This window comes from Ranitomeya variabilis, chromosome 4 (genome assembly GCF_051348905.1).
Source record: "Ranitomeya variabilis isolate aRanVar5 chromosome 4, aRanVar5.hap1, whole genome shotgun sequence".
Lineage (NCBI taxonomy): Eukaryota > Metazoa > Chordata > Amphibia > Anura > Dendrobatidae > Ranitomeya > Ranitomeya variabilis.
Window position 1 is genome coordinate 1,192,364 of NC_135235.1, and position 27,236 is coordinate 1,219,599.

Below are 27,236 nucleotides of genomic sequence, written 5' to 3' on the forward strand. Positions count from 1 at the left end.
TAATCAGACAAATACTCCAGAACTTCCGAAGGCGTAGAAGAAGCAATAGACACAGGCAGGGAATCCTCATGAATACCACGACAGCCCCAACTTGACACTGACATAGCCTTCCAGTCCAGGACTGGATTATGGGTCTGTAACCATGGCAGCCCCAAAACAACCAAATCATGCATTTTATGTAGAACGAGAAAACGTATCACCTCGCGGTGTTCAGGAGTCATGCACATGGTAACCTGTGTCCAATACTGCGGTTTATTTTCTGCCAATGGCGTAGCATCAATACCCCTAAGAGGGATAGGATTTTCTAATGGTTCAAGAATAAAACCACAGCGCTTAGCAAATGAGAGATCCATAAGACTCAGGGCAGCACCTGAATCTACAAACGCCATGACAGGATAAGATGACAGTGAGCAAATCAAAGTTACAGACAGAATAAACTTAGGATGCAAATTACCAACGGTGACAGGACTAACAACCTTAGATATACGTTTAGAGCATGCTGAGATAACATGTGTAGAATCACCACAGTAGTAGCACAAGCCATTCCGGCGTCTATGAATTTTCCTCTCATTTCTAGTCAGGATTCTATCACATTGCATCAAATCAGGTGTCCGTTCAGACAACACCATGAGGGAATTTGCGGTTTTGCGCTCCCGCAACCGCCGGTCAATTTGAATAGCCAGGGCCATGGTATCATTCAGACCTGTGGGAATGGGAAAACCCACCATAACATTCTTAATGGCTTCAGAAAGGCCATTTCTAAAATTAGCAGCCAGTGCACACTCGTTCCAATGTGTCAGCACGGACCATTTCCGAAATTTTTGGCAATACACTTCAGCCTCGTCCTGGCCCTGAGACATAGCCAGCAAGGCTTTTTCTGCCTGAATCTCAAGATTGGGTTCCTCATAAAGTAAACCGAGCGCCAGAAAAAACGCATCAATATCAGCCAATGCCGGATCTCCTGGCGCCAACGAAAAAGCCCAATCTTGAGGGTCACCCCGTAAGAATGAAATAACAATTTTTACTTGTTGAGCAGAGTCTCCAGACGAACAGGGTCTCAGGGACAAAAACAATTTACAATTATTCCTGAAATTCCTAAACTTAAATCGGTCTCCTGAAAACGGTTCAGGAATCGGTATCTTGGGTTCAGACCTAGGATTTCTGATAACATAATCTTGTATACCCTGCACACGAGCAGCAAGCTGGTCCACACTTGTAATCAAGGTCTGGACATTCATGTCTGCAGCAAGTTTAAGCCACTCTGAGGTAAAGGGGAAAAGAAAAAAAAAAAAAAATGAGAGAGGAAAAAAAAAAAACTCAAAATTTTCTTTCTTATAATCCCACTTCTGCAATGCATCATACATTCAATATCGGCCTGGCATACTGTTATGACCCCAGTGGACAGGGTCTCAGAGGTACGTGTAAGTCTGCGAGATACAAAAATCCAGCTCATAGGGCAGTGGTAACTGGGTTGACCAAATATCTACTCCTAACGCCAACACTAGAAGTAGCCGGGGATCATGCCTACGGTGATCGCTAGATGACTCGCGCCAGCCGGAGAATCTAACTACCCCTAGGAGAAGAAAACAAAGACCTCTCTTGCCTCCAGAGAAAGGGACCCCAAAGCAAGATACAAGCCCCCCACAAATAATAACGGTGAGGTAAGAGGAAATGACAAACACAGAAATGAACCAGGTTCAGCAAAGAGAGGCCAGCTTACTAATAGCAGAATAAAGCAAGATAACTTATTTGGTCAATAAAAACCCTATAAAAATCCACGCTGGAGATTCAAGAACCCCCGAACCGTCTAACGGTCCGGGGGGAGAACACCAGCCCCCTAGAGCTTCCAGCAAAGGTCAGGATACAGATTGGAACAAGCTGGACAAAAATACAAAACAAAAGCAAAAAGCAAGGAAGAGACTTAGCTTTAACAAGCAGGAACCAGGATCAGTACACAAGAGCACAACAGATTAGCTCTGATTTTAACGATGCCAGGCATAGAACTGAAGGTCCAGAGAGCTTATATAGCAACGCCCCTGAACTAACGGCCCAGGTGAGCATATAGGAGAAGACAGAAGCTCCAGAGTCAAATCACTAATGACCACTAGAGGGAGCAAAACGCAAATTCACAACAGTGTGCACAACTCTGCGCTCGCGCAAGCGCCGATCAATCTGAATGGCCAGAGACATAGAATCACTCAGACCAGCAGACGTAGGGAACCCCACCATAACATCTTTAACGGATTCAGAAAGACCCTTTCTGAAGATTGCCGCCAAGGCATCCTCATTCCATTTAGTCAGTACAGACCATTTTCTAAACTTCTGGCAATATGATTCTGCTGCTTCTTGACCCGGAGACAGGGCCAACAAGGTCTTCTCAGCATAATCCACTGAATTAGGTTCGTCATACAATAACCCAAGCGCCTGAAAAAAGGTGTCTACATTAACCAACGCCGGATTCCCAGGTTCCAGGGCAAATGCCCAATCCTGGGGGTCGCCACACAACAGAGATATGACTATTTTTACCTGCTGGATCGGATCACCAGAGGAACGGAGTTTCAGAGCAAAAAACAGTTTACAGTTATTTTTAAAGCTCAGAAATTTGGACCTATCCCCAAAAAACAAATCAGGAGATGGAATTCTAGGCTCTAAAACCGGAGTCTGAACGATATAATTGGAAATACCCTGTACTCTAGCAGCAAGTTGATCCACACGAGAAGCCAATCCCTGAACATCCATACCAGCGCCGAACTCCTGAGCCACCCAGAGGTAAAGAGGGAGGAAAAAAAAAAACCGCAACAGACTACAGAAAAAAATGGATCAGCACTTTCCTTCCCTTCTTCTGAGATGCGGTTAACTCATTGTTGGCCAGTTGTACTGTTATGATCTGGTGGCCTAAGAGCAGCATGAGACGTACTCTGGAGAAGGTGGTACCTGTACTGACCGCAGACCCTGAACTTAACACCGCAACTAGAAGTAGCCGTGGAATGTACCTAGCACTCCCTGGACATCTCGACACAGCCGGAGGACTAATTACCCCTAGAGATAGAAAAGGGAAAACTATCTTGCCTCAGAGAAATTTCCCAAAGGATAGGCAGCCCCCCACAAATATTGACTGTGAGAGGAGAGGGAAAAAACATACACAGACTGAAATCAGAATTTAGCAAAGGAGGCCACTTCTAGCTAAATAGAAAGGATAGGACAGAGTACTATGCGGTCAGTATTAAAACACTAGAAAATATCCACCACAGAAAATACAAAAACTCCACAGCTAACTAAAGATATGGAGGGAATATCTGCATCTCCAGAGATACCAGCTTGGCTAAACAAATCCTTATACAGACCAAGCTGGACAAGACAAAAAACATGGAAAAAAAACTGAACAATAAGGCCACAGCATATGGACAGCAAAAAATCAAGGCCAGAACTTATCTTTGTTGAAAAGAACTGCAAAGCAGGAGAGACCAGGCAGAGATGTGAATCCTCCAGGAACAATGGACAACTGGCACTGACCAAAGAATGAAGCAAGACTAAATAGCCCAGTCAAAATTGCAAGAAGTGAACACACCTGATAAATGCTGCGATTCAGAGACAGCAGCGCTACCACTTACAACCACCGGAGGGAGCCCAAGAGCAGAATTCACAACAGACATAGCCGGATCGGCTTGGTGTTAGCTTCACATGATCTAGCGCGACCAATTCAAGTGGCTGTTTGGTGACAATGGGCTGTAAAGGAGCCCTCTGGCTGTCACGGTCTCTCCTGCGTAGGCTACATGGGCCACACTCTCGGCACCACTTTCGATGGTCTTTTTCATGCCAACCCAGTAGAACCTTCCACGAAGTAGACTTTCCAGCTTCCTCCATCCGAAGTGTCCTGCTCCATCGTGGTACGCTTCCAGAACCATTGGCGCATCTTGTCTTGGGACTACTATCTGCGATACCAACTCATGAGTGCGTGGGTTGATGCTTCTTCGGCACAGTTTACCATCGTAGATAAACAGTTTGCCTTTCCCCTTCCACAGTTGTTGCGTCTCTTGTGGATCATCCGGGCCAGGGTGTGAACCTGCCTGTGTCAGGAGCTCTTTCACCCGACGGACTGCGGGGTCACTGTCCTGGGTCTCTGCCCATCCATGGTGGGGCAGGGGATTCAGCGTGGCGTCCTGCTTGTTCTTGTGCCTGTTCCTCACATGATGGGAATACTGAGTGGCCTTGGGGCGGTGAAAAGCTGGCAACTCTACTTCGAGTGTTTCCGAGTCTTCTCCCATTTCTGGCAAGTTGGGCATCCTGGACAATGCATCGGCATTCACATTCTTGCGCCCTGCCCGGTACTTGATGGTGAAGTCATAATTGGACAACCGGGCCTTCCACCGCTGCTCTAAGGCACCGAGTTTTGCTGTGTCCAAGTGTGTCAGTGGATTGTTGTCCGTGAAAACGGTGAATTTTGCAGAGGCCAGGTAATGCTTAAATCTCTCCGTCACTGCCCAGACAACGGCAAGGAACTCCAGCTTAAAGGAACTGTAGTTGTCAGGGTTCCTTTCAGTGGGATGAAGTTTCCTGCTTGCGTAAGCAATTACCCTCTCTTTGCCTTTCTGGACCTGGGACAACACGGCTCCCAGTCCCATGTTGCTGGCATCCGTATACAGCACAAACGGTTGGTCATATTCAGGGTAAGCCAGTACCTCTTCTCCCGTCAGAGCCGACTTTAAACAAGTGAAGGATCCCTCCAGTCCGTCGTTCCAGTCAAATGGGGTATTCTTACCCTTGGTTTTCTTGGATTGGCCCACTAACAGGTCTTGCAATGGCGCGGCTTTCTTGGTGAAGTCTTTGATAAACCTCCTGTAGTAGCATACCAACCCGAGGAACTGCCGGACTTCATGGAGGTTGCTGGGCTTCGGCCAGTCTCTGATCACGGTGACCTTGTCAGAGTCTGGGGCCACTCCTTCGGCACTCACTACATGGCCCAGGTACTGCACTTTGGGCTTTAACAGATGGCATTTGGACGGTTTTACCTTTAGGCCAAAGTTGGACAGGGCTTCGAACACCTCGGCGAGATGCTCCAGATGGTCCTCATAAATCTTGTAGAAGACAATTACATCGTCCAGATATAGCAATACGGTTTCAAAGTTCTTGTGTCCAAGACAGCACTCCATCATCCTCTGGAACGTCCCCGGGGCGTTGCACAGTCCGAATGGCATATAGTTGAATTCACAGAGACCCATCGGTGTGGTGAAGGCCGTCTTTTCCTTGTCCGCCTCTGCCACGGGAACCTGCTAGTACCCACTGGTGAGATCCAAGGTAGAGAAGTAGTTAGCAGATTTTAAAGCAGCTAAGGACTCGTCTATTCTAGGCAAAGGGTATGCATCTTTGTGTGTAATGCGGTTTATCTGCCTATAATCAACACACATCCTCATCGTGCCATCCTTCTTCCTGACAAGGAATAATGGAGCTGCCCAGGGGCTACAACTGTCTCTAACTACCCCAGCCTCCTTCATCTCTCACATGTTCTTGGCACACTGATAATGAGCTGGAGGTACAGGACGGTATCTCTCTTTAATCGGTGGGTGATTTCCCGTGGGGATATGATGTTGAATCCCTTTTACCTGCCCAAAATCTAGGGGGTGCTTGCTGAATACCCACTCATACTCATGAACCACCCTGTAGGCCCCTTGTTTTTGGTGTGATGGGGTAGAGTCAGTGCCCACGTGTAATTTCTGACAGCAATCTTCCATTTGTCCTGCAAAGCCATTGTCCTCCGCCTGGTTGGACGGGACCAAGGGTTCTGTTGCAAACAGTTTGGCAAGTGTGGCATATTTGCTTAGGTGGACCTCCTCCTCTCCACAGTTAAGGACACGCAATGGTACCCTCCCCTTGCGGACTTAAACCACCCCTCTGGCTGTCAGAATGGTGGGCCTACTATCTGAATACACAGGTTCTACCAGGGCCTGGTAGTCTTTACCTCTGAGGCCTATTGCTGCCCGGCACCATATTAACATTTCACTCCTGGGGGGTATCGCAATGGGGTTTGAATCACTCACTGTGAAGTGGCCAATTTCACCACCAGTCAGCTCCACCTGCAGTTTCGGCCACCTGTTGTAACAAGACAATAACCTCTGCAAGACAATTTTCTATGACATTAGTACCAATGGTCATCATGGGGTTACATTCACGTCGGTCAATATCAACAATTACAATTCCTTGGGCCTTCAATTGTACCCGCCCCACTTTAATGGTGACCTCTTTGTATCCCACTTGTGGTAATGGCTGATCGTTACTGGCTACTATGGTGAAATCATCATCAGGGCCACGAGTAATGTCAGTGTCTTCCCAATAACGTTTATAAAGGATGTAAGGCATAGTTGTCACCTGAGAGCCGGTGTCCAACAGAGCGTTCATGGGGATACCGTCGATCACAATGGGGAGAACAGGTTGTCCTCCAATGTACTTCGCTCACCAGTTTTGTGGACCTGGTCGTCCTACTCCTGGGCGTTGGCCCTCTGCCCCAGGGGTTGCTCGTTTAAATGGCAGTACCTTGCGATGTGGCCCACCTGTTTGCAGCGGCGGCAGATGGGTCGTCCGTCCTGATGATAGCGATCATTGTCTGTTCCTCTGGTCGGCGGGACTCTCCTCTGTCGTCGCCAGGGAACATCCTCTGGTTTGGAAGCCAGCTTGATCTTCTCCTTGGGGGCCTCCTGCAAGGACTGCACGGTTCGAGCTAAGGCAGCAACGCTCTTGGTCAGCTCCTGCATCTGAAGGCATAGTCCTGCAGGGGAATCGTCTTCCAGGGTCTGGGCATCGGCCTCAGCAGAAACTTGAGGCTCTGGCGCCACCTCCTGGTGGTACGTGAGGGCTTGACGCCTAGGCAGTACTGCACGGCTGGGCTATCGCTCCTGTAGCACTTTGATGGCCTTGTCTTTAAATTGCGCAAAGGCCAGGTCAGGATTCTGCATGGCCAGGAGGTGCAGTTGGGCCCTTTGGTTATTGCACAGGAGCCCCTCAATGAACCGCTCCTTTAAGAGTTTATCTTCATCTTGTACGCTGTTAGGATCAACCTGCTTGATTGCCCGCAGTGCACCTTGAGATTAAGGGTACCGTCTCACATAACGATTTACCAACGATCACGACCAGCGATACGACCTGGTTGGTAAGTGGTTGTGTGGTCACACAGACCGCTCTCCAGCGACCAACGATGCCGAGGTCCCGGGTAACCAGGGTAAACATCGGGTTACTAAGCGCAGGGCCGCGCTTAGTAACCCGATGTTTACCGTGGTTACAAGCGTAAAAGTAAAAAAAAACAAACAGTACATACTTACATTCCGGTGTCTGTCCCCCGGCGTTCTGCTTCTCTGCACTGTGTAAGCAGCAGAGCCGGAAAGCAGAGCGGTGACGTCAGACGTCACCGCTGTGCTCGCTTTCCGGCTGTCCGGCGCTCACAGTGCAGAGAAGCAGAACGCCGGCGGACAGACACCGGAATGTAAGTATGTACTGTTTTTTTTTTTTACTTTTACGCTGGTAACCACGGTAAACATCGGGTTACTAAGCGCGGCCCTGCGCTTAGTAACCCGATGTTTACCCTGGTTACAAGCGAACGCATCGCTGGATCGCTGTCACACACAACGATCCAGCGATGACAGCGGGAGATCCAGCGACGAAATAAAGTTCCAAACGATCTGCTACGACGTACGATTCTCAGCAGGGTCCCTGATCGCTGCTGAGTGTCAGACACAGCGATATCGTATGGATATCGCTGGAACGTCACGGATCGTACCGTCGTAGCGACAAAAGTGCCACTGTGAGACAGTACCCTAAGGGCATAGGCTATCCTGCAGCCTCTGCTTGCACCCATAAAACTTCTATTTGATTTCTGTAGGGGTGCAGGTGGTTTTAAGCTTTGCAAAGACCTGCTGCACGGTCCCTTTATCCGCAGCGGGCCAGAACTTCACCTCTCTCAGAGCCGCTCCAAACAGTTGGCCCGTTAGCATGCGGACCTTCTGAGGCTCTGTCAGGGGATAAAACTCAAGCAGGCTTCAGATCCCTTCTTTAAAGTCAGTTAATGTATGCGATTCTCCAGAGTATCGCGGGAGCCAGGCTGCTCTGGGTAGGTACGGCATGGAGAGGTGCACGATGGTCGTAGTAGCCGTGGCTGTGTCCGGCTGGCTGATGGAAGCGGCAGGCTCTGCGGGACCCGGCGGCGGTACAAGGCATGCGGCTGCGCCTATTGCGGGGCCTGGGGGTATTGCTAGGCCTGCGGGCGCTTCTAGGTCTGCGGCTGCGACCACCGCTACTTCCCCTCCCGGGTAGGACATGGCCGTTCCTCCCCTCTGATAACCTGGTGGAAGTCGGGGCTCCTCTCCGGAATCGGCACTTTGCAGCGTCTCTTCTGGCGGCTCTGCTGCACGGCGTCTCCACTTCCGGCTTTCCAGGCAGCACGGCACCCGTCTTCTTGCTCCGCCCACAAAAGTATGGCTCCTCCCCTCGCGCTCCACACGGCGCGGCAATGGCGGATTTTGGCGGCAATTTTTGGTGGCAAATTGCAACAACAGTCTCTCAGCACAACAGTTAGGCACAGTTCAGACCGGTGAGGCCGCGTCTCCGGTCTCCTGAGTACTGAGCCGTGTACAGTGGAGGCTCCGGTGAGGCCGCGTCTCCGGTCTCCTCAGTACTGAGCCGTGTACAGCGGAGGCTCCGGTGAGGCCGCGTCTCCGGTCTCCTCAGTACTGAGCCGTGTACAGCGGAGGCTCCGGTGAGGCCGCGTCTCCGGTCTCCTCAGTACTGAGCCTTGTACAGTGGAGGCTCCGGTGAGGCTGCATCTCCGGTCTCCTCAGTACTGAGCCGTGTACAGTGGAGGCTCCGGAGAGGCCGCGTCTCCGGTCTCCTCAGTACTGAGCCGTGTACAGTGGAGGCTCCGGTGAGGCTGCATCTCCGGTCTCCTCAGTACTGAGCCTTGTACAGTGGAGGCTCCGGTGAGGCAGCATCTCCGGTCTCCTCAGTACTGAGCCGTGTACAGTGGAGGCTCCGGTGAGGCCGCGTCTCCGGTCTCCTCAGTACTGAGCTGTGTACAGTGGAGGCTCCGGTGAGGCCGCGTCTCCAGTCTCCTCAGTACTGAGCCGTGTACAGTGGAGGCTCCGGTGAGGCCGCGTCTCCGGTCTCCTCAGTACTGAGCCGTGTACACTGGAGGCTCCGGTGAGGCCGCGTCTCCGGTCTCCTCAGTACTGAGCCGTGTACAGTGGAGGCTCCGGTGAGGCTGCATCTCCGGTCTCCTCAGTACTGAGCCGTGTACAGTGGAGGCTCCGGGTGAGGCTGCATCTCCGGTCTCCTCAGTACTGAGCCTTGTACAGTGGAGGCTCCGGGTGAGGCTGCATCTCCGGTCTCCTCAGTACTGAGCCTTGTACAGTGGAGGCTCCGGAGAGGCCGCGTCTCCGGTCTCCTCAGTACCGAGTTGTGTACAGTGGAGGCTCCGGTGAGGCCGCGTCTCCGGTCTCCTCAGTACTGAGCCTTGTACAGTGGAGGCTCCGGAAAGGCCGCATCTCCGGTCTCCTCATTACAGAGTTGTGTACAGTGGAGGCTCCGGTGAGGCTGCGTCTCTGGTCTCCTCAGTACTGAGCCGTGTACAGTGGAGGCTCCGGTGAGGCCGCGTCTCCGGTCTCCTCAGTACTGAGCCGTGTACAGTGGAGGCTCCGGTGAGGTTGCGTCTCCGGTCTCCTCAGTACTGAGCCGTGTACAGTGGAGGCTCCGGTGAGGCTGCATCTCCGGTCTCCTCAGTACTGAGCCGTGTACAGTCGAGGCTCCGGGTGAGGCTGCATCTCCGGTCTCCTCAGTACTGAGCCTTGTACAGTGGAGGCTCCGGGTGAGGCTGCATCTCCGGTCTCCTCATTACTGAGCCTTGTACAGTGGAGGCTCCGGAGAGGCCGCGTCTCCGGTCTCCTTAGTACCGAGTTGTGTACAGTGGAGGCTCCGGTGAGGCCGCGTCTCTGGTCTCCTCAGTACTGAACCGTGTACAGTGGAGGCTCCGGTGAGGCCGCGTCTCCGGTCTCCTCAGTACTGAGCCGTGTACAGTGGAGGCTCCGGTGAGGTTGCGTCTCCGGTCTCCTCAGTACTGAGCCGTGTACAGTGGAGGCTCCGGTGAGGCTGCATCTCCGGTCTCCTCAGTACTGAGCCGTGTACAGTGGAGGCTCCGGTGAGGCCGCGTCTCCTCAGTACTGAGCTGTGTACAGTGGAGGCTCCGGTGAGGCCGCATCTCCGGTCTCCTCAGTACTGAGCCTTGTACAGTGGAGGCTCCGGAGAGGCCGCGTCTCCGGTCTCCTCAGTACTGAGCCGTGTACAGTGGAGGCTCCGGTGAGGCCGCGTCTCCGGTCTCCTCAGTACTGAGCCGTGTACAGCGGAGGCTCCGGTGAGGCCGCGTCTCCGGTCTCCTCAGTACTGAGCCGTGTACAGCGGAGGCTCCGGTGAGGCCGCGTCTCCGGTCTCCTCAGTACTGAGCCGTGTACAGCGGAGGCTCCGGTGAGGCCGCGTCTCCGGTCTCCTCAGTACTGAGCCGTGTACAGCGGAGGCTCCGGAGAGGCCGCGTCTCCGGTCTCCTCAGTACTGAGCCGTGTACAGCGGAAGCTCCGGTGAGGCCGCGTCTCCGGTCTCCTCAGTACTGAGCCGTGTACAGCGGAGGCTCCGGTGAGGCCGCGTCTCCGGTCTCCTCAGTACTGAGCCGTGTACAGCGGAGGTTCTGGTGAGGCCGCGTCGCCGGTCTCCTCAATACTGAGCCGTGTACAGCGGAGGATCCGGTGAGGCCGCGTCTCCGGTCTCCTCAGTACCGAGTTGTGTACAGCGGAGGCTCCGGTGAGGCCGCGTCTCCGGTCTCCTCAGTTCTGAGCCGTGTACAGCGGAGGCTCCGGTGACGCCGCGTCTCCGGTCTCCTCATGTTATGGTTTCCAATGGCAAGGAAACATCAGAAGCATAGAATAAACGGACAAGCTCTCGGGTGATGGAAACTAGAGCTGACCGCGATGCTAAACCTACACACCACACTAGAAGTAGCCAGGGGGCATTCCTGCGTTGTCTCTAGATGCCGCGCGCCAGCCGGAGAACTAACTACCCCTGGTAGAAGAAAACACAGTCCTGGCTTGCCTCCAGAGAATGTCCCCACAGGAGATAGCAGCCCCCCACATATAATAACGGTGAGAGCAGATGAAAAGACACACGTAGTATGAAAGCAGATTTAGCACAGAGAGGCCCGCTAACTAAATAGCAGAAAGATACAACAGAGGACTTCGCGGTCAGCTGCAAAACCCTTCAAAACACCATCCTGAAATTACCTTAACTCATGTGACAACTCATGCCACTGGAGTGGTAATTTCAGCCCAACAAGAGCTTCCAGCTGCAGAGATTCACATAAGTGCAAACTGGACAAAACATACAAAAATAGACTTAAGGACTAAAGTGTCCAACTTAGCTGAGCAGAAAACTGGGAGCAGGAACATGCAACAGAATCACTCTGGATACATTGATGGCCAGCATTAGAATGACTGAGGAGCAAGGTTAAATAGGATACTCCCACATCCTGATAGGAACAGGTGAACTGAGAAGGCAAAGCTTGCAGGACACCAGTACCACAAGAGACCACCGGGGGAGCCCACGAACCGAATCACAACACCTCAGTACTGAGCCGTGTACAGCGGAGGCTCCGGTGAGGCCGCGTCTCCGGTCTGCTCAGTACTGAGCCGTGTACAGCGGAGGCTCCGGTGAGGCCGCGTCTCCGGTCTGCTCAGTACTGAGCCGTGTACAGCGGAGGCTCCGGTGAGGCCGCGTCTCCGGTCTCCTCAGTACCGAGCCGTGTACAGCGGAGGCTCCGGTGAGGCCGCGTCTCCGGTCTCCTCAGTACTGAGCCGTGTACAGCGGAGGCTCCGGTGAGGCCGCGTCTCCGGTCTCCTCAGTACTGAGCCTTGTACAGCGGAGGCTCCGGTGAGGCAGCGTCTCCGGTCTCCTCAGTACTGAGCCGTGTACAGTGGAGGCTCCGGTGAGGCCGCGTCTCCGGTCTCCTCAGTACTGAGCCGTGTACAGCGGAGGCTCCGGTGAGGCAGCGTCTCCAGTCTCCTCAGTACTGAGCCGTGTACAGTGGAGGCTCCGGTGAGGCCGCGTCTCCGGTCTCCTCAGTACTGAGCCGTGTACAGCGGAGGCTCCGGTGAGGCCGCGTCTCCGGTCTCCTCAGTACTGAACCGTGTACAGCGGAGGCTCCGGTGAGGCCGCGTCTCCGGTCTCCTCAGTACTGAGCCGTGTACAGCGGAGGCTCCGGTGAGGCCGCGTCTCCGGTCTCCTCAGTACTGAGCCGTGTACAGCGGAGGCTCCGGTGAGGCAGCGTCTCCAGTCTCCTCAGTACTGAGCCGTGTACAGTGGAGGCTCCGGTGAGGCCGCGTCTCCGGTCTCCTCAGTACTGAGCCGTGTACAGCGGAGGCTCCGGTGAGGCCGCGTCTCCGGTCTCCTCAGTACTGAACCGTGTACAGCGGAGGCTCCGGTGAGGCCGCGTCTCCGGTCTCCTCAGTACTGAGCCGTGTACAGCGGAGGCTCCGGTGAGGCCGCGTCTCCGGTCTCCTCAGTACTGAGCCGTGTACAGTGGAGGCTCCGGTGAGGCCGCGTCTCCGGTCTCCTCAGTACTGAGCCGTGTACAGCGGAGGCTCCGGTGAGGCCGCGTCTCCGGTCTCCTCAGTACCGAGCCGTGTACAGCGGAGGCTCCGGTGAGGCCGCGTCTCCGGTCTCCTCAGTACTGAGCCGTGTACAGTGGAGGCTCCGGTGAGGCCGCGTCTCCGGTCTCCTCAGTACTGAGCCTTGTACAGTGGAGGCTCCGGTGAGGCCGCGTCTCCGGTCTCCTCAGTACCGAGCCGTGTACAGTGGAGGCTCCGGTGAGGCCGCGTCTCCGGTCTCCTCAGTACCGAGCCGTGTACAGCGGAGGCTCCGGTGAGGCCGCGTCTCCGGTCTCCTCAGTACCGAGCCGTGTACAGCGGAGGCTCCGGTGAGGCCGCGTCTCCGGTCTCCTCAGTACTGAGCCGTGTACAGCGGAGGCTCCGGTGAGGCCGCGTCTCCGGTCTCCTCAGTACTGAGCCGTGTACAGTGGAGGCTCCGGTGAGGCCGCGTCTCCGGTCTCCTCAGTACTGAGCCGTGTACAGCGGAGGCTCCGGTGAGGCCGCGTCTCCGGTCTCCTCAGTACTGAGCCGTGTACAGCGGAGGCTCCGGTGAGGCCGCGTCTCCGGTCTGCTCAGTACTGAGCCGTGTACAGCGGAGGCTCCGGTGAGGCCGCGTCTCCGGTCTCCTCAGTACTGAGCCGTGTACAGTGGAGGCTCCGGTGAGGCCGCGTCTCCGGTCTCCTCAGTACTGAGCCGTGTACAGCGGAGGTTCCGGTGAGGCCGCGTCTCCGGTCTCCTCAGTACTGAGCCGTGTACAGCGGAGGCTCCGGTGAGGCCGCGTCTCCGGTCTCCTCAGTACTGAGCCGTGTACAGTGGAGGCTCCGGTGAGGCCGCGTCTCCGGTCTCCTCAGTACTGAGCCGTGTACAGTGGAGGCTCCGGTGAGGCCGCGTCTCCGGTCTCCTCAGTACCGAGCCGTGTACAGCGGAGGCTCCGGTGAGGCCGCGTCTCCGGTCTCCTCAGTACTGAGCCGTGTACAGCGGAGGTTCCGGTGAGGCTGCGTCTCCGGTCTCCTCAGTACTGAGCCGTGTACAGCGGAGGCTCCGGTGAGGCCGCGTCTCCGGTCTCCTCAGTACTGAGCCGTGTACAGCGGAGGCTCCGGTGAGGCCGCGTCTCCGGTCTCCTCAGTACCGAGCCGTGTACAGCGGAGGCTCCGGTGAGGCCGCGTCTCCGGTCTCCTCAGTACTGAGCCGTGTACAGCGGAGGCTCCGGTGAGGCCGCGTCTCCGGTCTCCTCAGTACTGAGCCGTGTACAGCGGAGGCTCCGGTGAGGCCGCGTCTCCGGTCTCCTCAGTACTGAGCCGTGTACAGTGGAGGCTCCGGTGAGGCCGCGTCTCCGGTCTCCTCAGTACCGAGCCGTGTACAGTGGAGGCTCCGGAGAGGCCGCGTCTCCGGTCTCCTCAGTACCGAGCCGTGTACAGCGGAGGCTCCGGTGAGGCCGCGTCTCCGGTCTCCTCAGTACTGAGCCGTGTACAGCGGAGGCTCCGGTGAGGCCGCGTCTCCGGTCTCCTCAGTACTGAGCCGTGTATAGTGGAGGCTCCGGTGAGGCCGCGTCTCCGGTCTCCTCAGTACTGAGCCGTGTACAGCGGAGGCTCCGGTGAGGCCGCGTCTCCGGTCTCCTCAGTACCGAGCCGTGTACAGCGGAGGCTCCGGTGAGGCCGCGCCTCCGGTCTCCTCAGTACTGAGCCGTGTACAGCGGAGGCTCCGGTGAGGCCGCGCCTCCGGTCTCCTCAGTACTGAGCCGTGTACAGCGGAGGCTCCGGTGAGGCCGCGCCTCCGGGCTGAGCTTCCCGTTTCCATTACTACAGGCCACTGAGGGCAGGAAACGGGAACGCGGAAGCCGCTGTGAGGAGTCGGACGCAAAGTGGAGGACGTGCAGTAGGCGGGGCTGGCGCCTGCGCAGTCGGCCCCCTCTTTCTGGCTAGTTGCTGGTGGCTGACGCCATTTTGCTGGGCACCGGACGGAGGGTTGCGGGGTCTCTGTCGCCCACGGTGCAGCCGCGTCCTTCTCCCGGGACGCCTCTTCTCTGCGGAAACTTCTCATACAACGTAGGCGGGAGCCCGGAGGAGCCATGGACGATGACGGTCAACCGCGCACCTTGTGAGTGTGAGGCAGCTCCGGGGGCCTGTGTGACTGTCAGACTCAGTCGGGCTGTGAGGTGTCGGCGGGGAGAGCGGCTCTGTCAGCTCCTCCTGTCACTGGGGATGGGCCCCTATGTCTGCTCCTCCTGTCACTGGGGATGGGCCCCTGTGTCTGCTCCTCCTGTCACTGGGGATGGGCCCCTGTGTCTGCTCCTCCTGTCACTGGGGATGGGCCCCTGTGTCTGCTCCTCCTGTCACTGGGGATGGGCCCCTGTGTCTGCTCCTCCTGTCACTGGGGATGGGCCCCTGTGTCTGCTCCTCCTGTCACTGGGGATGGGCCCCTGTGTCTGCTCCTCCTGTCACTGGGGATGGGCCCCTGTGTCTGCTCCTCCTGTCACTGGGGATGGGCCCCTGTGTCTGCCCCTCCTGTCACTGGGGATGGGCCCCTGTGTCTGCTCCTCCTGTCACTGGGGATGGGCCCCTGTGTCTGCCCCTCCTGTCACTGGGGATGGGCCCCTGTGTCTGCCCCTCCTGTCACTGGGGATGGGCCCCTGTGTCTGCCCCTCCTGTCACTGGGGATGGGCCCCTGTGTCTGCCCCTCCTGTCACTGGGGATGGGCCCCTGTGTCTGCCCCTCCTGTCACTGGGGATGGGCCCCTGTGTCTGCCCCTCCTGTCACTGGGGATGGGCCCCTGTGTCTGCCCCTCCTGTCACTGGGGATGGGCCCCTGTGTCTGCCCCTCCTGTCACTGGGGATGGGCCCCTGTGTCTGCCCCTCCTGTCACTGGGGATGGGCCCCTGTGTCTGCCCCTCCTGTCACTGGGGATGGGCCCCTGTGTCTGCCCCTCCTGTCACTGGGGATGGGCCCCTGTGTCTGCCCCTCCTGTCACTGGGGATGGGCCCCTGTGTCTGCCCCTCCTGTCACTGGGGATGGGCCCCTGTGTCTGCCCCTCCTGTCACTGGGGATGGGCCCCTGTGTCTGCCCCTCCTGTCACTGGGGATGGGCCCCTGTGTCTGCCCCTCCTGTCACTGGGGATGGGCCCCTGTGTCTGCCCCTCCTGTCACTGGGGATGGGCCCCTGTGTCTGCCCCTCCTGTCACTGGGGATGGGCCCCTGTGTCTGCCCCTCCTGTCACTGGGGATGGGCCCCTGTGTCTGCCCCTCCTGTCACTGGGGATGGGCCCCTGTGTCTGCCCCTCCTGTCACTGGGGATGGGCCCCTGTGTCTGCCCCTCCTGTCACTGGGGATGGGCCCCTGTGTCTGCTCCTCCTGTCACTGGGGATGGGCCCCTGTGTCTGCCCCTCCTGTCACTGGGGATGGGCCCCTGTGTCTGCTCCTCCTGTCACTGGGGATGGGCCCCTGTGTCTGCCCCTCCTGTCACTGGGGATGGGCCCCTGTGTCTGCCCCTCCTGTCACTGGGGATGGGCCCCTGTGTCTGCCCCTCCTGACACTGGGGATGGGCCCCTGTGTCTGCCCCTCCTGTCACTGGGGATGGGCCCCTGTGTCTGCCCCTCCTGTCACTGGGGATGGGCCCCTGTGTCTGCCCCTCCTGTCACTGGGGATGGGCCCCTGTGTCTGCCCCTCCTGTCACTGGGGATGGGCCCCTGTGTCTGCCCCTCCTGTCACTGGGGATGGGCCCCTGTGTCTGCCCCTCCTGTCACTGGGGATGGGCCCCTGTGTCTGCCCCTCCTGTCACTGGGGATGGGCCCCTGTGTCTGCCCCTCCTGTCACTGGGGATGGGCCCCTGTGTCTGCCCCTCCTGTCACTGGGGATGGGCCCCTGTGTCTGCCCCTCCTGTCACTGGGGATGGGCCCCTGTGTCTGCCCCTCCTGTCACTGGGGATGGGCCCCTGTGTCTGCCCCTCCTGTCACTGGGGATGGGCCCCTGTGTCTGCCCCTCCTGTCACTGGGGATGGGCCCCTGTGTCTGCCCCTCCTGTCACTGGGGATGGGCCCCTGTGTCTGCCCCTCCTGTCACTGGGGATGGGCCCCTGTGTCTGCCCCTCCTGTCACTGGGGATGGGCCCCTGTGTCTGCCCCTCCTGTCACTGGGGATGGGCCCCTGTGTCTGCCCCTCCTGTCACTGGGGATGGGCCCCTGTGTCTGCCCCTCCTGTCACTGGGGATGGGCCCCTGTGTCTGCCCCTCCTGTCACTGGGGATGGGCCCCTGTGTCTGCCCCTCCTGTCACTGGGGATGGGCCCCTGTGTCTGCCCCTCCTGTCACTGGGGATGGGCCCCTGTGTCTGCCCCTCCTGTCACTGGGGATGGGCCCCTGTGTCTGCCCCTCCTGTCACTGGGGATGGGCCCCTGTGTCTGCCCCTCCTGTCACTGGGGATGGGCCCCTGTGTCTGCCCCTCCTGTCACTGGGGATGGGCCCCTGTGTCTGCCCCTCCTGTCACTGGGGATGGGCCCCTGTGTCTGCCCCTCCTGTCACTGGGGATGGGCCCCTGTGTCTGCCCCTCCTGTCACTGGGGATGGGCCCCTGTGTCTGCCCCTCCTGTCACTGGGGATGGGCCCCTGTGTCTGCCCCTCCTGTCACTGGGGATGGGCCCCTGTGTCTGCCCCTCCTGTCACTGGGGATGGGCCCCTGTGTCTGCCCCTCCTGTCACTGGGGATGGGCCCCTGTGTCTGCCCCTCCTGTCACTGGGGATGGGCCCCTGTGTCTGCCCCTCCTGTCACTGGGGATGGGCCCCTGTGTCTGCCCCTCCTGTCACTGGGGATGGGCCCCTGTGTCTGCCCCTCCTGTCACTGGGGATGGGCCCCTGTGTCTGCCCCTCCTGTCACTGGGGATGGGCCCCTGTGTCTGCTCCTCCTGTCACTGGGGATGGGCCCCTGTGTCTGCTCCTCCTGTCACTGGGGATGGGCCCCTGTGTCTGCTCCTCCTGTCACTGGGGATGGGCCCCTGTGTCTGCTCCTCCTGTCACTGGGGATGGGCCCCTGTGTCTGCTCCTCCTGTCACTGGGGATGGGCCCCTGTGTCTGCTCCTCCTGTCACTGGGGATGGGCCCCTGTGTCTGCTCCTCCTGTCACTGGGGATGGGCCCCTGTGTCTGCTCCTCCTGTCACTGGGGATGGGCCCCTGTGTCTGCTCCTCCTGTCACTGGGGATGGGCCCCTGTGTCTGCTCCTCCTGTCACTGGGGATGGGCCCCTGTGTCTGCTCCTCCTGTCACTGGGGATGGGCCCCTGTGTCTGCTCCTCCTGTCACTGGGGATGGGCCCCTGTGTCTGCTCCTCCTGTCACTGGGGATGGGCCCCTGTGTCTGCTCCTCCTGTCACTGGGGATGGGCCCCTGTGTCTGCTCCTCCTGTCACTGGGGATGGGCCCCTGTGTCTGCTCCTCCTGTCACTGGGGATGGGCCCCTGTGTCTGCTCCTCCTGTCACTGGGGATGGGCCCCTGTGTCTGCTCCTCCTGTCACTGGGGATGGGCCCCTGTGTCTGCTCCTCCTGTCACTGGGGATGGGCCCCTGTGTCTGCTCCTCCTGTCACTGGGGATGGGCCCCTGTGTCTGCTCCTCCTGTCACTGGGGATGGGCCCCTGTGTCTGCTCCTCCTGTCACTGGGGATGGGCCCCTGTGTCTGCTCCTCCTGTCACTGGGGATGGGCCCCTGTGTCTGCTCCTCCTGTCACTGGGGATGGGCCCCTGTGTCTGCTCCTCCTGTCACTGGGGATGGGCCCCTGTGTCTGCTCCTCCTGTCACTGGGGATGGGCCCCTGTGTCTGCTCCTCCTGTCACTGGGGATGGGCCCCTGTGTCTGCTCCTCCTGTCACTGGGGATGGGCCCCTGTGTCTGCTCCTCCTGTCACTGGGGATGGGCCCCTGTGTCTGCTCCTCCTGTCACTGGGGATGGGCCCCTGTGTCTGCCCCTCCTGTCACTGGGGATGTGTCGGGCACCCCCAACCCCCTCCCCCCCCCCCCCCCCCCGGTCACTAGGGACGTGTGTGACATGGGGGAGGGGCCGAGGTCCGGCACTAGAGGCGCCGGTGATGCGTGTGTGACATGGGGGAGGGGCCGAGGTCCGGCACTAGAGGCGCCGGTGATGCGTATGTGACATGGGGGAGGGGCCGAGGTCCGGCACTAGAGGCGCAGGTGACGCGTATGTGACATGGGGGAGGGGCCGAGGTCCGGCACTAGAGGCGCAGGTGACGCGTGTGTGACATGGGGGAGGGGCCGAGGTCCGGCACTAGAGGTGCAGGTGACGCGTATGTGACATGGGGGAGGGGCCGAGGTCCGGCACTAGAGGCGCAGGTGACGCGTGTGTGACATGGGGGAGGGGCCGAGGTCCGGCACTAGAGGCGCAGGTGACGCGTGTGTGACATGGGGGAGGGGCCGAGGTCCGGCACTAGAGGCGCAGGTGACGCGTGTGTGACATGGGGGAGGGGCCGAGGTCCGGCACTAGAGGCGCAGGTGACGCGTGTGTGACATGGGGGAGGGGCCGAGGTCCGGCACTAGAGGCGCAGGTGACGCGTGTGTGACATGGGGGAGGGGCCGAGGTCCGGCACTAGAGGCGCAGGTGACGCGTGTGTGACATGGGGGAGGGGCCGAGGTCCGGCACTAGAGGCGCAGGTGACGCGTATGTGACATGGGGGAGGGGCCGAGGTCCGGCACTAGAGGCGCAGGTGACGCGTGTGTGACATGGGGGAGGGGCCGAGGTCCGGCACTAGAGGCGCAGGTGACGCGTGTGTGACATGGGGGAGGGGCCGAGGTCCGGCACTAGAGGCGCAGGTGACGCGTATGTGACATGGGGGAGGGGCCGAGGTCCGGCACTAGAGGCGCAGGTGACGCGTGTGTGACATGGGGGAGGGGCCGAGGTCCGGCACTAGAGGCGCAGGTGATGCGTGTGTGACATGGGGGAGGGGCCGAGGTCCGGCACTAGAGGCGCAGGTGACGCCTGTGTGACATGGGGGAGGGGCCGTGGTCCGGCACTAGAGGCGCAGGTGACGCGTATGTGACATGGGGGAGGGGCCGTGGTCCGGCACTAGAGGCGCCGGTGACGCGTGTGTGACATGGGGGAGGGGCCGAGGTCCGGCACTAGAGGCGCCGGTGATGCGTGTGTGACATGGGGGAGGGGCCGAGGTCCGGCACTAGAGGCGCAGGTGACGCGTGTGTGACATGGGGGAGGGGCCGAGGTCCGGCACTAGAGGCGCAGGTGATGCGTGTGTGACATGGGGGAGGGGCCGTGGTCCGGCACTAGAGGCGCAGGTGATGCGTGTGTGACATGGGGGAGGGGCCTAGGTCCGGCACTAGAGGCGCAGGTGATGCGTGTGTGACATGGGGGAGGGGCCGAGGTCCGGCACTAGAGGCGCAGGTGACGCGTATGTGACATGGGGGAGGGGCCGAGGTCCGGCACTAGAGGCGCCGGTGACGCGTGTGTGACAGTGGGAAGTGGCGGCGTCCCTCTCCCCTCTTTATGCCGGGGGTCTGCTGCTGTGCTGAGTGTTTTTTTCTCTCTTCTGCAGGTATGTGGGGAATCTCTCCAGAGACGTCACTGAAGTCCTTATCCTGCAGTTATTCAGTCAGATTGGACCTTGTAAAAGCTGTAAGATGATCACTGAGGTAGGTTGGTGGCCAGTACTGTAAGCCCCGGCTGCAGCGTCAGTCAGTGTGCAGCCCCCTAGTGTCAGTGCCTGCTTATCCTGGCGGCTGACACTTGTAGTGCTTTCTCTGACTCCCTCATGCACATTAGTGTTACCTTGAGCGTCTAGGTCACGGGTGGGGAACCTCAGGGCCATTTACGGCCCTCAATGACCTTTTATCAGGCCTTCGGGCAGATTCTTGGAGACCGCATTGTTGGGCAGGGAGGTGTATTTTGATTGCCACCAACTCATTAGTTTCTTCTTGCTCTGTTAGCACACTCATGCAGTGTTCACTACTAAACACTGAAGGGCAGGCAATGCAAGATTACGTCCTGAAACCAGTGTCAGGATGTACTTTGTGGGTGGAGTTTGTACGGCTCCCGAAGGATGGTAAAAATATCCAAATGGCCCTTGGCAGAAAAAAGATTCCCCCCCCCCCCGGTCTATGTACTCGATGGGGCAGAAGAGAGAACCCCTCCGGACACCTCTGGCAGCGGCTTCTCACCTCTGCAAAATGGTCAGTTTCTCTCTGCTCGATTTCCTCTGTAATCACCACATCTCTCCCACCAGATCGGCAGCCAGTTACAGAGACAAATCTAACGTGTATGGGGCCGTCAGGTCAGACAAGCCAGAATTAGTCCTTGATCCTTCATCTCTCACCAAATGTTTCGGTTATTTAGTATGTTCCCTCTGCTGGCTGCTCTCACCATAGTACAGGAGCTTATGGGTCATGTAACGTTCCTTACAAACACAGCTGCTGTAACCTGGTATAAGCAGCACTTTCTATGTGATCTGTTATAAGAACGCGATGACCCGTCTGATATAGAAGGCAGACAGCGACTGGTCATCAGCATAGCAAGCAGCTGCAGCGGCCAAGCATGTCCTTCATGGACAGCCCAGGTCTGCTCTGGTTGTATCCTTCATGGTCACCCCACGTCTGCTCTGGTTGTGTCCTTCATGGACAGCCCAGGTCTGCTCTGGTTGTATCCTTCATGGTCACCCCACTTCTGCTCTGGTTGTGTCCTTCACAGTCAGCCCAGGTCTGCTCTGGTTGTGTCCTTCATGGTCACCCCATGTCTGCTCTGGTTATATCCTTCATGGACAGCCCAGGTCTGCTCTGGTTGTGTCCTTCATGGTCACCCCATGTCTGCTCTGGTTATATCCTTCATGGTCAGCCCAGGTCTGCTCTGGTTGAGTCCTTCATGGTCACCCCATGTCTGCTCTGGTTATATCCTTCATGGACAGCCCAGGTCTGCTCTGGTTGTATCCTTCATGGTCACCCCACTTCTGCTCTGGTTGTGTCCTTCACAGTCAGCCCAGGTCTGCTCTGGTTGTATCCTTCATGGACAGCCCAGGTCTGCTCTGGTTGTATCCTTCATGGTCAGCCCAGTTCTGCTCTGGTTGAGTCCTTCATGGTCACCCCATGTCTGCTCTGGTTATATCCTTCATGGACAGCCCAGGTCTGCTCTGGTTATATCCTTCATGGTCACCCCTGGTCTGCTCTGGTTGTGTCCTTCATGGTCAGCCCAGGTCTGCTCTGGTTATATCCTTCATGGTCAGCCCACGTCTGCTCTGGTTATATCCTTCATGGGCAGCCCAGGTCTGCTCTGGTTGTGTCCTTCACAGTCAGCCCAGGTCTGCTCTGGTTGTATCCTTCATGGTCATCCCACGTCTGCTCTGGTTGTATCCTTCATGGTCACCCCTGGTCTGCTCTGGTTGTGTCCTTCATGGTCACCCCTGGTCTGCTCTGGTTGTGTCCTTCATGGTCAGCCCAGGTCTGCTCTGGTTATATCCTTCATGGTCAGCCCAGGTCTGCTCTGGTTGTATCCTTCATGGTCACCCCTGGTCTGCTCTGGTTGTGTCCTTCATGGTCACCCCTGGTCTGCTCTGGTTGTGTCCTTCATGGTCACCCCTGGTCTGCTCTGGTTGTGTCCTTCATGGTCACCCCTGGTCTGCTCTGGTTGTGTCCTTCATGGTCACCCCTGGTCTGCTCTGGTTGTGTCCTTCATGGTCACCCCTGGTCTGCTCTGGTTGTGTCCTTCATGGTCACCCCTGGTCTGCTCTGGTTGTGTCCTTCATGGTCACCCCTGGTCTGCTCTGGTTGTGTCCTTCATGGTCAGCCCAGTTCTGCTCTGGTTATATCCTTCATGGTCAGCCCAGGTCTGCTCTGGTTATATCCTTCATGGTCAGCCCAGGTCTGCTCTGGTTGAGTCTTTCACAGTCAGCCCAGGTCTGCTTTGGTTGTGTCCTTTATGGTCAACCCAGATCTGCTCTGGTTGTATCCTTCATGGTTAGCCCAGCTTGTACTAGTCCTCACAGATCAGCTCCTGTGTAGTGTAGACCCCCGTACTGCGGACCCCCATACTGGCTGTACTACAGAACTTGTCCTAGTCCTCACAGATCAGCTCCTGTGTAATGTAGACCCCCGTACTGCGGACCCCCATGCTGTGCTGTATTACAGAGCTTGTCCTAGTCCTCACAGATCAGCTCCTCTGTAATGTAGACCCCCCGTACTGCGGACCCCCATACTGTGCTGTATTACAGAGCTTGTCCTAGTCCTCACAGATCAGCTCCTGTGTAATGTAGACCCCGTACTGTGGACTCTCATACTGGACTCTAGATATGAAAGCATTAGGACTATGTGAAGCACCACAAGTAGCAGAATAACCTTTCTTTTTCCACAGCAGACGGAGAGCAGGAGAGTGGCCGCGTCTGTTGGGTTCCCCGTCCTGCCCAACTCCAGCAATGATCCCTACTGTTTTGTGGAGTTTTTTGAACATAGAGATGCAGCCGCAGCGCTGGCCGCCATGAATGGAAGAAAGATTTTGGGGAAGGTAAGTGCAAAAAAGGGTCTGGGAAACTGGGTGGTCCATGTATGAGCCCACCATCCTGCTCCATCATCTGCCTCCTCGCACTTCATGTTGTAGTGAAGAGATTTTGTCTTAGGCTTCTTTCACACTAGCGTCGGGCTCGGTCCGTCGCAGTGCGTCGGGCTGAGGTCCCTGACGCTAGCGTTGTCTCCGCCGCACAACGGGGGCAGCGGATGCATTTTTCCAGCTGCCCCATTGTGAGGTGCGTGGAGGTGGGGGCAGAGTTCCGTCCGCGCATGCGCAGTCGGAAAAAGCGGACCGTCGGGAGCAAAAAACGTTACATGTAACGTTTTTTGGTCCCGACGGTCCGCCACAACAAGGCGCAACCGTCGCACGACGGTTGCGACGTGTGGCAATGCGTCGCTAATGTAAGTCAATGCAAAAAAAACCCGCATCCTGCAAGCACTTTTGCAGGATGCGTTTTTTCGGCAAAACGACGCATTGTGACGTATTGCAGTAAACGCCAGTGTGAAAGTAGCCTAACACACTAAAGAGAAAAGTATTGTGCCCCAAGTCTGAACCTCCATGACTCACTGCCCCCGCTCCCCACCCCCCAGGTTCAATATTCTTCGCCTCGTTACTTTCTTTGGGGGTTCAACATGCAGCCCCTTGTTGCTCCCACGCAGTTACAACCTCCATCCCTGTCACGATTCCCACCGTGCTGACACCTATATGTCACGGATCATGGGTGACCTTTGACCAGCACACGGCTATCACATGTGCAGGGGGGTTATCTTAGTTATCCCACCACTGCTACAATGTGATGAAAACCCAAACAAGGCTATTGACCTATCAATTTACCGCAGGGGCTTATTTTAGTTATCCCACTGCTGCTACAATATCACAAACTGCAGGGATTTATGTATATCCCACTTTCCAGTTCCGCTTCAGAACTTTCTGCTCTCCGGTGCCCCCCTTACCCTTAGGTCAGTCAGGGAACTACACCTGGGATAATTAGTCGCCGGATGGGCCACTTCACTGTGGACTGGTTAGCAGGCACGCTTCAGCGAGGGAATTATAAATGCTCAGGCCGCAGCCAGACAATAGCTTATAAAACCCCGTTCCGTCACTGCCAGCTCACCTGCCTAGCCCAGAACACACTTCGCTGCCACCAGCTCAGATTTCTCACAGAGAGGGGTTCGAGCCAACCCAAATTAGTAGCCTAATTACTTCAGGCACGTGAACAATTCTCATAGAGCATGAAGAATACGAACTAGTAGTTTTATAGTTTACTCCAAAAGATTAGGCAGTGTTTATAAAAGATATAGAAAGATGTTACAATATGAGACAAAATATGTACAAAGCAATTACAAAGAAAAACAGGGATTAAAACAGTAAGTAACACTTACATGTCCTCAGATCATTTCAGGCTAACCATACTGGTAGGCGGAGCCAAATATCCCAGTGCATGACCAAGGGTCTTCATGGATTAAGCTCCCAGGCAAGAATGAAGGCTGGGTTAAGTGCAGTCACTTATACCTGCAGGCTTGTGACATCACTAAAGGGGCTGGTTTACCTTCACCCTCCCCTCTCCTCAAAGTTACAGATTTTACCAACAATACTTATAATTCTCATATCTTAGCTTGAGAACCTCGCAGAATCACAGCACACCATCATTCATCTTATATTAAAATTGTCTTTCTAATGATAACAAATTCTTCCTAGTTGTTCCACACGGTTCATGAGAAATCCGCACTTTGTACTCGTTGTGTTTAGCTGCTTGCGCTTACAGTGGTTGACGGATCTACCGATGGAAGTTAGCAATATGTACATTTTTCTAGCCCAAATCGGTGGCCCAATATTTCACTATAATAGAACAAAGAAACTCATGTCTTTTGAGAGAGACTAGACCAGTTTCAGCTGGTGCTAGATGGGAGGAGGGATGAGTAAGTTGCCCAGAGCCTGGAATTTGCAGCTACAAGCAATAAAACCTCTTCTACACACACACACACACACACACACACACACACACACACACACACACACACACACACACACACACACACACACACACACACACACACCAGCAGGCAGAAGCACAGAGAGAAGGGGGGTCACACGCACACACACACACACACACACACACACACACACACACACACACACACACACACACACACACACACACACACACCAGCAGGCAGAAGCACAGAGAGAAGGGGGGTCAGGGCCCCCAGGATGTGTGCTAACAGGGAAAATGAAAAATCCTATTCCATTTTATACATTATCGTGACAATCCCCTTGCTACCCTCCCAGGGGGGTATGACATCTGTCCCCTCGTACTTCAGTGTATAACCTTCCGCCTGCCTGTCCTCCATGCAGTCTCTCCAACCCCCATTGTATACCCTCCGGCCCCCTGTTATTCTGTCTGCCTTTACTACCCAGCGTGGTCCTGTAATAGGAGCTACCAGGGTCACAAGTCCGTCCTTGACATTTCTTCCCCCATCACATGTGAGTGATATTATTGAGAAGTGGAAGGAACCGCAGCAACTCAGCGATGAAGTGGAGACCCCATAACGTTATGGATCAGGGGGCGGAGTACTGAGGAGCAGAAAAGTTACCACCTCTATGCTGACCCCATAACTACAGAGTCCAGACCTCCTCTAGTATCGGCACAAACACTGCCCCCCCATCGGGAGCTTCATGGCCGAGCAGCTGCATGCAGCCGTACATCACAAAGCACAATGCCGAGCCTTGGATGTAGTGGTGTAAATCTGCCATCACTGGACTCTGGAGGAGACGTGTCCTGTGCAGTGACGGATAGCACTTCTCTATCGGGGTCTGATGGAGGAGTCTGGGTTTGGAGATTACCCTTTGACTGCGTTGAGCCCCCTGTACAGATGGTGGATGGGGATAATGCTATGGCAACTAGAATCTGATGGGCTCCGATGCAACATTTGGATCTGCTCCCCACCTCCGCATGTTGGTCAGGTGTATGAGCCTTTGTAGCCATCTAAATCCTATAAGGACAAAGAAGTTGCACCCTACCATTTAGTAATGTCCCCCATTCTGGGTCCAGCCTCGTATATATGTCTCATTCTGGTATAGATGACCCCCATCTTGGTATTTACAGTGGGGAAAATAAGTATTTGGTACGATGCCAATTTTGCAAGTTTTCCAGCCTACAAAGAATATAGAGGTCTGTAATTTTTATCGTAGGTACAATTCTCCTGTGAGAGTCAGAATCTAAAAATACAATCCAGGAAATCACTTTGTATGATTGGTACATAATTAGTTTGCATTTTATTGCATGAAATAAGTATTTGATACAATAGAAAACAGAACTTAATATTTGGTGCAGAAACCTTTGTTTGCAATTACAGAGGTCAGACGTTTCCTGTAGTTCTTCACCAGGTTTGCACACACTGCAGCAGGGATTTTGGCCCCCTCCTCCATACAGATCTTTTCCAGGTCTTTCAGGTTTCGGCACTGTCGCAGGGCAACATTGACTTTCAGCTCCCTCCAAAGATTTTCTATTGGGTTCAGGTCTGGAGACTGGCTAGACCACTCCAGGAGCTTGAAATGCTTCTTACAGAGCCAATGCTTAGTTGCCCTGGTCATTGTCATGCTGGAAGACGCAGCCACGACCCATCTTCAATGCTCTTACTGAGGGAAGAGATTGTTGTCCAAAATATTGCGATACATGACCCCATCCATCCTCCCTTCAATATGGGGCACTCACCGTGCCTCTTACAGAAAAACACCCTCAAATTATGTTTCCCCCACCATGCTTCACGGTTGGGACTGTGTTCTTGGGGATATACAGTACAGACGAAAAGTTTTACACACCTTCTCATTTAAAGATTTTTCTGTATTTTCATGACTATGAAAATTGTACATTCACACTGAAGGCATCAAAACTATGAATTAACACATGTGGAATTATATACTTAACAAAAAAGAGTGAAACACCTGAAATTGTCTTATATTCTAGGTTCTTCTAAGTAGCCATCTTTTGCTTTGATGACTGCTTTGCACACTCTTGGCATTCTCTTGATGAACTTCAAGAGGTAGTCACCGGAAATGGTTTTCACTTCACAGGTGTGCCCTGTCAGGTTTA

The 27,236-nt window shown here is 56.2% G+C and overlaps 1 protein-coding gene across 3 annotated transcripts in view; it reads left to right on the plus strand.

The window, feature by feature from the left end:
* Nucleotides 1-14,493: 14,493 nt before the first annotated feature.
* TIAL1 (TIA1 cytotoxic granule associated RNA binding protein like 1) overlaps nt 14,494-27,236 on the plus strand; it is a 67,989-nt gene continuing 55,246 nt past the window's right edge. The window contains exons 1-3 of one of the 3 annotated variants that reach the window (XM_077257870.1): nt 14,494-14,762; nt 20,190-20,286; nt 22,991-23,140. In XM_077257870.1, coding sequence (XP_077113985.1) covers nt 14,734-14,762; nt 20,190-20,286; nt 22,991-23,140 — 276 coding nt within the window. In that variant the 5' untranslated portion in view covers nt 14,494-14,733. The remainder of the gene's footprint in view (nt 14,763-20,189; nt 20,287-22,990; nt 23,141-27,236) is intronic. The other 2 variants (XM_077257872.1, XM_077257871.1) reach the window with 2 other exon arrangements.